The 11474-nt window shown below is 43.6% G+C and overlaps 1 protein-coding gene across 1 annotated transcript in view; it reads right to left on the reverse strand.

The window, feature by feature from the left end:
- The window catches only part of LOC148517859 (CD276 antigen homolog), an 83105-nt gene extending 72347 nt beyond the window's left edge, over positions 1–10758 (reverse strand). Inside the window, exon 1 of the mRNA XM_088478133.1 lies at positions 10641–10758. Coding sequence (XP_088334259.1) covers positions 10641–10653 — 13 coding nt within the window. The 5' untranslated portion in view covers positions 10654–10758. The remainder of the gene's footprint in view (positions 1–10640) is intronic.
- Positions 10759–11474: the final 716 nt, after the last annotated feature.

The raw sequence follows: 11474 nt of genomic DNA on the forward strand, positions 1-11474 counted from the left end.
GGCCGATTACTGTTGGAGTCTGCAGAGGGACTGCCCGCAACAAAAATACAAAAGAAAATCCAACACAAAAACGTTTCTCATAGCTTCCTAACACTTATGTATGTAATTATCCTGTGTCTTTTTATAACGTTTTACGAATCAAATTTAATCAGAATAAAAAAAATATCTTTTTATCTATTTTTAACATTGTTTAATTACATTTTTCATAAATATTAAAGACATATGCATATCTCAAAAACTAGAGGCAACTGAAAAATATGCATGGCATATTCATGATCAGGAGCACAAAATTAATCGAAATCGACTCTTAAATCCCTGGCAACAGATTGACTGTTCCCCAGTGTTATACACCAGTATTTCTGAACAGTTCCCATTTTCCAGACAACCTAGATGGCCACAGGTGTTATTACCAAATGTCACATTTTAAATATTCAAAGGTGCCCTGAATAACATGAGCCTGAGAACCATTAATATTCACTACCTACAGTACACTATCAGCCCCAATGTCTCTCTAAATATATAAAACATTGAAAAATTGCATAATTTTGTGAGAAAACTAGAAATACAATTTTACTTCTGATTTATGGCTACCCGTGTAGCCTGCTTGCTTGCATACGTACCTAGTCTCCCAGAACCTCAGAGAGACTCCTGGATTGGGTGGTTCTCCTGTATCCCGCCCATATACTAGTGAAGTTGGCAGAATGGGGAGAATAATGTAGGAAATCACAAATCTGTGAGAGGGGGCTGGATCAAAAGCGATTCTATGGTAATTGTGCCCGTCCCCTATCAGTGCTCACCTGCATTTCCTCTCTGGACGTCTTCTGGAGAGTGGATTATTAAAGTAGGCAAGTCATACAGGATGTAGTTATTATACTGACATGCGGCATCCTGGCTAGAAGTCTGGCGCCGGAATATTGACAGTAGGTGACATCCCGACACCGGAATCCCGACAGCCAGGATGCGGAACGTAAGTATAGCGGGGCTTGTTAGGACTTACTAATGGGGAAAAGAGGGTTAGGTTTAGATGTCACTTAGGGGATGGAGGGGGGTTAGGGTTAGGTACCCGCGGGGGTGGGTTAGGCACCATTGGGTTTAGGCAATAAGGGGGAGGGGGAGGTTTAGGCACCAAGGGTGGATGTATCCCTAAATCAATCAGTTTTGTAAATCTGTTTCTGTATACTGTATATCTAGCAAAATGAGTCCTCAAAATCCTGCAAACCTACACTGACATCATGCTTAAATAACAATGAATTGCAGTCAGAGGGTCTGATTCAGCAAGGAACGCAGGTGCGAATTCGTACGCACCCACCCGATGTTTTTGCATTGCACATGCGTATAAGCTGCACTGTGCGTACACGAACTAGCCACTGCGAACGGGTAAGGGATCGCAGTGTGGGCCTGATTCAGAGCCGGACGCTATTTGCGGACGGTCATTCCAAAAAAGGGGCCGGCTATTTAAATTGAGCACTCGCTCTTTGCGTTTTGTTGATGCCTCTATGTCTGGGCGAGCGAACGAAAAATGCGGTCGCTATTTTGTAAAGACGCCCCTTTGCCGTTCACATCACACGTCATCTCCGGTATTTATTAGATTAATCGGGTACATCGAAAGGCATCTGAACTGCTCGCAGTGCTTGTGGTAGCTTTTTCCTACCGCTATCACTGCGAGCAGTTCAGGCTAAAAGACAACCAAGTGACGTGGTCGATGACGCTCCTTTACTAATTATGCACTCTCATTAAACGCCCTTTTGACCGTTAGGCACGCCTGCGTTCGGATCTCCACTCCCCCGTTTTCAAGCACCTTCCCCTGTTACCACCCACAAACGGTACATTCTGTCAATCAAATTAGCAGCCCCTTGCTGTTTTGCAAGCGCACGATTTCCGACCGCAATTACTGGTTTGCGCATGCGCATTACGACCCATATGCATGCGCAGTTGTGCGAACATTGCTTAGAGCGAACGAGTGGCCGCTTACGAGCAGCACTGAATCAGGCCCTGTGTACGCAGACCATTCCAATAAGTATTGACAAGAAGTACCATTTGTGGGTGGTGACAAGGGGGTGGTTGGGCGAACACAGGCATGCCTGTGCGTTGGGATGCGGCATACGCAGCCAGATGTCTAGTTGCACAAATCCTGAGTGAGGAAAGGTCAACCACTATTATGCTAATGTGTTCGATGGTTCTCGATATTACCGATGTTTACGCTACCTTGCTAACTAATGTGGATGTGTGTAAAGGTAAAGGGGCGGATTTATGTAGTACTGGGTGTCTGCATATTATGCTGTGGCGGCAGTGCGAATGCATTTATTAGCATATTTTCACAGCGACTGGGTGCGTGCGATTGCGGATTTGCATTCCGTGCTGAATCAATTGCACTCACATCAGTTATAGGGGTGACATGCAGCAGGCTGACTTGTAAGCCCCACACAACGGGGCTGATACAGAGTTGCTCGCTGTTGTAACCACTTCAGCGTCTTTTACCAAAGCCCATTCTGCGAATTTATGCAAATCCAGCCCTTACCCTGGCGTACAAATGTACATCTGACTGTGCAAAGACTGAGACACCCACTTTGAGCGTTTTTAGATGCAACCATGGGTTGCACCATCGAAACTTACACCAGCCCTATGCTAGGTGCAAAGTCTCTGGGTCTCATTCAGACCCGCTCGCAAGCGCAGGACGCTCACAAGCGGGTCGATGGTACCCAAATGCGCATGCGCACGACGGAGGGAGCTCCGTCATGCGCATGTGTGAGACCTGGATAGCGACAGCCAAGCTGTCGCTCCGGGTCTTGCACCAAAGGGGGCATGCTGTCGATGGTGATTGACAGCACGCCCCCTTTGGTGGGTGTGCCAGGGGCTTGGCTGCCAGACGGAGGCGTTCCCATGGGAACGCCTACCGTCTGGGGCCAGCCCCACTGACATCACTAGTGATGTCAGTGGGAGTGATTTTGGCTCTGATAGAGCCAAAATCACTCCAGGGCTTGCGGCAGCGAGACCCTACCGCAGGGTCTCGTTGCAAGCCCGATGGTCGCGATGGTCTTGACCATCGCGACCATCATCATGGACACTCGCATAAGCTGTGGGAGGTAACCCACAGCTATGCGAGCGTCCAAAAGGCCGCTCCAAATTTAAATAGGACGGCCCTGATTCAGAGCCTCTGTCAGAGTATGGCTTCCAATGTGAGTGATTAAGAGTCTGAGGGCCCAGTTCAGACATGTACTCTAATGCAACTGAAGCTGCGATTTAGCACAGTTCGCAACTGCTAAAATATGCTAATGCTTCTAAATCGTACCTGAGCATAGGGATGCGAACTGCTGCCTTCTCATATAAGTCCGATGTCACGCACCAGCGCAAACATCCTTAATATCGACGCAGATCGTGCAGCCATGCAGCATATGCAGCACGTCTGACCTGTTTCAAACGCAGCGTCTCTCCTGACACACAGAGAGCTCTCATACTGTAAGGAGTCCACGTTGGCTAATTCGTGTACACCAACGAAACAGCGTTTAAAAGGTCAGACACACCTGCAGTTGCCTACCCATCTCCCCATTACCTCCCCTAAATGCTGACTACCTGTCACTCACTTTGCAATTGAATCCTCTGTGCAAGCTCAGTCGAAAAACAAATGCTGCAAGTGCACAGTGCAGTTTACATGCAGGGCCGGATTAAGGGAGGGGCGACAGGGGCGGTCATCCCTGGGCCCCCACACCCAGAGGGGTCCCCACTAGAAGCGGTGCGCTGTCTGCACCCGCCGCTAGTGACCCCTCCGCTAGTGTAGTGTAGACCGCGCAGTGAGCGCAGTCTACACTACACTGACATACACAGAGCCGCCGCCGGCTAGCCAATGAGAGTCAGACAGACTCTCATTGGCTACTGCACAACGGAGGGAGCCGGCCTGAGCTCACTCTTGAGCTACGACTTCCGGCTCCCCCCCGCATCTGCAGATAATGGGAGAGACGTCATGATGCTGACGTCTCTCCCATAGTGCAGTGGAAGAGCCGGGACTTGGAGCGAGCAGCGGTGGCCGCGTCAGGAGCGGGGATTCAGGTAAGTGGTGATTTTTTTGTGTGCATAGGGGAGGGGGCCGCTACAGAGGTCACTGCATGGGGGGACAGCTACAGGGGACACTGCATAGGGGAGGGGGCCACTACAGAGGTCAGTGCATGGGGGAAGGGGCCGCTATAGAGGTCACTGCATGGTGGGGGGCAGCTACAGGGGACACTGCATAGGTGGAGGGGGTCACTGCATAGGGGAAGGGGCCGCTATAGAGGTCACTGCATGGTGGGGGGGCAGCTACAGGGGACACTGCATAGGTGGAGTGGGCCGCTACAGAGGTCACTGCATAGGGGGGGGGCAGCTACAGGGGACTGGTGATGTTCTCCATGCCTCCGGTCAGGTGATCTCCCATACTGCACTGGGACCCGATCACCTGATGACCGGGCAGCAGACCGATCTGCTTTACTAAAAATAAGTGATACTTAGGGGTTGGAGTAGAATTTTACGAATTCTACTCCAATTGCCCTATAGTAACTGTAGGTGATACTAAAATAATGTGAAAAGGGTGTGAAAACACCCTTTTTCACTTTATTTTAGTCAAAATAATGTTAATAACTAGAGCCCACAGGAACACAGGGGCCATGAAGAATAAGTTGTGGCTAATCACAATCTTAAAATGCACTCTAAAAAAAAACTGCATTTTTGCCACTAATGCAGACCTGCCCCGAGCACAATACAAGGGGGAAATGTAATAGCCTGCATGATGCAAGCAGGGACAGATTGGGAATTTATAGTGGCCCTTGAAAAATTTCTGAAAGTGGCACTATGTAGGAATGGCCGAAAGCGTAAGGTTAGTCGACCATTAGCCCTAGTACTGGAGGAATCTTAGCGAACACCATACATTATACCTCCTAATTTTCTAGGAGTGGAGATTGGGACCCGAAAAGGGGACATGGCCTCATGCAAAATGCTGTGGCCGCAAATCTCTCCCCCTGTTTTCGTCACGCTTGGGGCATGCCCCCAGTCTCTATCTCCATTGAATTTAAGCCATGCCCATATATATGAGTCTTCTTACTTATATGATTTTTCTGGAACAGGGAACCTCTGAAGAAATTAATGGTCCCTGGACAGGCCGTGTCGGTATTCACTATTCATGTAGCAGGTCACATGGTCCAGGAAGCTGGCTGTTTGCATAGTAATAAAACCAATGTTATCATCATGCAACAGATAAATACATACCGTAGTAATATAAGTTTTGAGGCAGGACAAAATGTGAGTTTTCCTGATCAAACAATTTTATATTAATTATTAATTATTATTATTATTATTATCCTTTATTTATATGGCACCACAAGGGTTCCGCAGCGCCTTACATAGTACATAAACATAGTGCACAAACATAGTACATAAACATAGTACATAAACATCGAGCAGAACAAGAAAACAGTGTCATACAGTTTAAGACACTACAAGGCAAGTACATGGTATATAAACACTGCTGCAACAGAAGCAGGATGGCAAAAGTCACGGGTTAGGTGCTTTTGCGTATAGAGCAGATAATATAAGTAAAGAAAGGATAAGCACAAGAGGAAAGAGGGCCCTGCTCGTGAGAGCTAACATTCTAGAGGGGATGGGCAAACAGACAGGGGTGACACGGATGGGGTAGACAGTGAGCATTGGACAGAGGGTTAGGATGACAGATGGGTGGATTCCTATTTTACAGTATGTGTGGAAGTCATTTGAATTAAGATTTACACCACTGACATTCTACTTTAAGAGGCAGTTTTTGTAGGTGTCTGTGGAAAGCCATGGCTGTTATATCAGTTTACGTGAAGTCTGACGGGTAGCTGAAGCCACTTCATGAAGGGCTATTTAGAGAGTTTGGTTAACGTGTGAACCAGCAGTCTCAGGTAAATGTAGAAATTGGTGAAAGTAGTTATTGTAAAGAGATATTCAGATGTAAAATAATAAGTTGTGATCAAGTGTGAATTCTATAAGGCACATTTATTGATTTGGAGGGTGATGGGGGACACATGAGGTTTGCAGGATATTTATTCCATAGTAAATCCGCTGTATGTGTGGGGCCTGGATTTGGTGATATGTCATTGGTGTGCGCCATCCTCAGATTGTAAAAACTTCTTTATGCCTATGGAGGCATTCTCACAAGAAAGGGCTCTTACAATCCCTCTCCCGCAGTCTCTGTCCGGCTCCAGAAACTAACACTGTGCACATGGCATTCGCAGATTATCACAAGGAGTTTTTTTGAAAATGTTAAAGACTCCACCAATATGCAGGGAAGATAACTTGCAGGGACAGCAGTCATCGCTGCCGCTTTCCCTGCGAGTTACTTAGAAAGTCTGTCGCAATACACAACCCTTTTAATTAAACATGTACCACAGAAGTTTATCATTAACATCTATAATATTCTGTTGGACTGGAATTTTGCTAACTATTAACAGATGTACATAGTACAATGCTTAACTATGAACTTAAACTATATATAACAGTAACAAATTATCAAAAAGCATTATATTAGAAACAGAGTAAGGAATTACACTTCTTAATGTAGCTGACGTATATAAGCAATATTACCACAAGTTAATAAGATATATTATAGAGTTATAAAATAATTTACAATTCTGTATAATTCTTGGATACAAGGAACCATTTTGCCTGGGTCTTTTCTTATATATAATATATGCAAATGATATGCATATGCCTCTTGTCATAGAACAATTACCATAAATTAAACAGATAAACACATTAGCTATGTCAATGTTTTAGGTAGTTTAAAATTCATAGGATACCATGAGGCTATGACCAAGCTACTAACATATCCCAACTTTACACAATATCATTGAAATTCTCTGGGTGCATGATAGGGACAGCAATTTTAGGAGAGTACCATAAAACTAACACTTCTATACAGGAAAAAAATTGAAATTTAAACACATGAAACATTTATTTCTATCATTTTCTAAATTTAAACTTAACATGTTAATAACTTAACCCTTTGTGAGTGCTGTCACTGTTGGTCATAGCTAAGGACCTCATTGAGGGCTTCATTTATCAACGAGTTTTATAATTCACAATGAGTGATAAAACTTGTTGCATATGATAAATGGTACTTAAGCCAATCAGCTGCCAACTGTCATTTTTCAAACAGAGGGAGCACCGTTATCATACACAATGAGATTGATCACTCGTTGTGATTGATAAAACCCGTTGATAAATGAGGCCCTTAGTAGCCTTAAGGCACCAGGCTCACATGCAGCAAGCAAGCAGGTCCATCTGGACACCTCACTATTTTCTGCACAGTAATCTCTATGACATGATTACTGGGATCTACTGTAGTGAAGACAAAACATGGGATTACAAATAACTAGACCACCAACTACAGTGCCTCTACTGGTTAGAGCATGTCATTGGCGAATCGGCAGTCTGATCCATTGCGGACGATTTTGGTAACAACGGTGCAGTTTTTCACCTAAAAACTGGCGAAAACTTTTCTCCACCTTAGGGCAGATGAAAAAAATTACAAAATCTCTATTTTTGGGTAAAAATGTGGGGATATCTTACAGAACCCTTTGGACAGCCTCCTAATGATACTAAAAAATTTAAGTTTTGTACTTTGGGGAAAAACGACTGCTGAAATTTCGTTCAAAATGGTTTTGTTTTTTTTTTTCGTGGAAATGTTTAATGTACTGGGTCTGGTATTTCGGAGGGCCATAAGGATGCGCCAAGTGTTTTAAGTTTTTTTAAAACCTCTAAAAAAACACCTGCGCCAGCCACGTGCGATATTTAAAACACATGACGCATCTTTATGGCCCTCCGAAATACCAGCCCCAATACATTAAACGCATTTTTTTACAAAAAAAATAAATACATTTTGACCGAAAGTTCAGCAGTTGTTTTTCACCAAAGTACGCAACCTACAACAAAAATGTTCGCTAAAATATCATTAGGGGGCCTGTCCAAAGGGTTCTGTAAGAAATCCCTACATTTTTACCCAAAAATAGGGATTTTGCACATTTTCCCCCTTTTTTAAAATGGAGAAAAGTTTTCTCCATTTTCACATGATAAAGATGCGATAATATCGCCGCTAATTGAATACAGCCCATTGTGTAATATGCCTAATTAGGAAAGCAAGGAGTTTAAAAAATTCACAAATGCAATCCCTCCATCATCACCCTGTCCAACAGGTACATCCAGGGCCATCGAAAGCTAGGCACGGGTACTGGGAGGAAACGGGGGGGGGGGTGGAGCGAACGCAGGCGTGTCTATGCATCTCAACGCCGTTTCAGAGGTGTGCATCATTCAGATGGAGCGTCATAGTACACGTCACATGGTTGAATTACACACTGATGCACTCGCAGTGCTTGCGATAGTGTATGGTCAGCAATAAGTGCTGCATATGGGTCCGATGGTTCTCGATGTTACCGATTGTTTAATACACTTCCTGGAGATGACGTGTTTTACTAAGTGGGCATCTTAAGACAGGCTGGTGGGCGTCTAAATACACACCACGATCGCATGCCAAGACATAGTGGGCGTGCTAATGCCTTACTTTGCGAATGCGGGATTTGCATTCTTTGGCTGCGAGCAAACGCATCTAGCGAGCGGGTCTGAATCGGGCCCAAAAGATCCTTAATAAAGTACACCAAGTACGAAAATGTGCTGGAAATTACCAGTGCCATGGACTGAATACCCCCAAGACTATCCAGCCTCGCCCGTCTCTCACCAAGCACAGAGACTGGAAACATCAGCAGGGAGAAGAGAACATTATCACTAATCAGCAAATAATTTTATTGCTTTTATTAGTTTTTATTGTTTTATGGACTTATTGCTTGTTGATACAGCTAACATGTTATTGCTACAGTAAAGACACACGGTATATAATGAGGGGTATCCACTTAGCGATATACAAACGAGAGCACGATTGCGACATTGCAATCGTGCTGTCGTTTGTATAGCTAGTGATGTGCCTAGACTGAACGTTCACTCGTTCAGTCCCGGCACATCCCTCATCCCCGCACATGCTGAACCTGACGAGATCGTCAGGTTGACCTGCATGTACGGGCGATGTCGACTGTCGGAAGCGACCAGCGGGCACGCGCATTGTGGGTCGCTTCCTTCCAAAACATCCCCGATGCATGCACGATGCATGCGCGACTTGCAAGCGATTGCACGATAACTACATCGTTATCGTGCAATCGCTTGTTTAAATCGCTTAATGGATACCCCCCATTAAACAGGCAATAGGGTAGACAAGGACCAAGAGTCGACAGGGACAAAATGTCGACACCGTAAAGGTCGACATGGAATAAGGTCAGCAGTAACAAGTGGTTCATAGGGTCAAAAGGTCGACACAAAAATGGTTGACACACAAAATGGTCACCACATTTACTGTCTATCTTTTATATCATAACCAACACACACATAGCAGTCGTTTTTCACAACCATAGTATCTCTAGATCATTTATCCTAGATCTGTCTGAGTTGCATGTGTTACTATTTATTCTCTTGTTTTGAACTATTTAAAAAAATACCCTTTTTATGCTATATTGCACATAGATATTTTTCACTACAGTAGTACAGTAGGTATCTGTTTTGCGCCTATTCAGATACACGAACCCGGGTTTCTATGTTACTTTAAAAAGGAAAGTTAGGAAGGACTACCAGTATCTAAGGCAGCAACAGATCTAACAATACACACGCCTACTCTCCCGGGAACTGTGGGAGGCTTCCTATTTTTCAGGTAACCCCCGCACCCCCGGAAGAATAGGCACCGCTCCCGCATTCTACCCACTTCCTCGTGACGTGGGCAGAGCAGGGAGAATTTTCCTGGGCATCGGCGGTCAGGCGAGTAGAGGCGGAGCTTAATAACACCCTAGTTTGCAGCGTAAATTACTGTGAGGGGGGCGGTGCTTAGCAACGCAAACCATCTGGCCCCACCCCATCACCGCTCACCTGCTTCTCCTCCCTGGGATTCTCCAGCAATTATGGCCCACAACACCCATCTAGATATAGGAGCGCAAAACACATTTTACAGATGTTCTTAACATATTAAATTGGTGTGTTGCAGCACTGAAGTATACAGGGCTTATCTTTAAAGAAAAGAGGATGTGATGTTATTGCATTAGGTATATGCTTAATATTTGTAGACACTCCCTTACATAATGTGGAAGTCTGAATCTTTAGTGATAGTCCCTAAGACGGTAACCATGGATGAATGCTGGGAAGTGGGTGTAGTCCAGTATAGAGTAGTAATGGCTCAATAAAGAACAACTACTATAGTTATTACTCGTGCTCCAGTGTTCTTATACAGATCAGCTTTCCTGCTTTTATATTTATATTCAACTGCACAACATTGCTTCACATACTGTACCTAAGAATACAATAACAGTATCATGTATAAACTTTTTTTATGTGTTTTTATTGACTTTGCCAGCGTGTTATAAATTAGTACATTGTTCAAGTGCTTAAATTATACAAAAAATATATGTTTAGCTGTGTATCGGAAAATTATATACATGCAAATAAATATTTTGTCTAGTTCTATTAGAAATGTGAAACCATTGTTTGATATAGTACTTTCAGCAGAAGTTTATAAAAAGACCATTCAATGACAATTTTTCTATACTCACATTTAGAGTTCATCTATTTCCTCTCGCAAGTCTCCCTGTAGCACTCAAGATACTGGGAATACAGCACTTTTCATGTTTTACACTCACTGTCCCTCGCCTCGTCTGTCCGTACTACTACTCACCCAGTCTGTGTTAAGATAGAGAAAATAAACTCAACACTATTTAGTTTTACTTTCACTTTTATGGTTGCGAAATATAATACCATGTAAAGACAATCTGCATTGTTTCAGCTTATATATCTATAGATCTATGTGCGAGTATGTGTGTGTGTGCATGTATGTGATTCTTTAATTGCTCAATTTAGTATTACTTTAATTGAATTTATGTTTTAATATAGAAATGTGAGTGGACCACTTAAGTTTCTTATGTTTTGAAACTAAATATTGGAGGTATTTTTCTGCACTAGATCGTTATTCTATTTATTCTTTTTATCAAGAGATATATTAAAAGGCCTAATTTTTCATGTACATTACGAGTAATTAAGGGTATATCAATCAGTTGGTGTATGGTTGATCTACTATTGTTCCCTGTCTGTAGAAGGATATAATCAACACTTCCCAAGAGTTTCCTACACAAATGGACTGTCACCTTTATTATATTGGGGTTGAATTAGGGGTGTGCACCGGCCACTTTTCGTGTTTTGTGTTTTGGTTTTGGATCTGGATCTTTCTTCGTGTTTTGGATCTGGATTGGTTTTGCCAAAACCACCCTTCCGTGTTTTGGGTTCTGGGTTTTGTGTTTTGGATCTGTATTTTTTTGAAAAAAAGCATAAAAACAGCTAAAATCACAGAATTTGTAGGTTTTTCTGCTCCTATGCTATTATTAACCTCAATA

This window comes from Taudactylus pleione, unplaced genomic scaffold (genome assembly GCF_031769625.1).
Source record: "Taudactylus pleione unplaced genomic scaffold, aTauple2 ptg000207l, whole genome shotgun sequence".
Taxonomy (NCBI): Eukaryota; Metazoa; Chordata; class Amphibia; order Anura; family Myobatrachidae; genus Taudactylus; species Taudactylus pleione.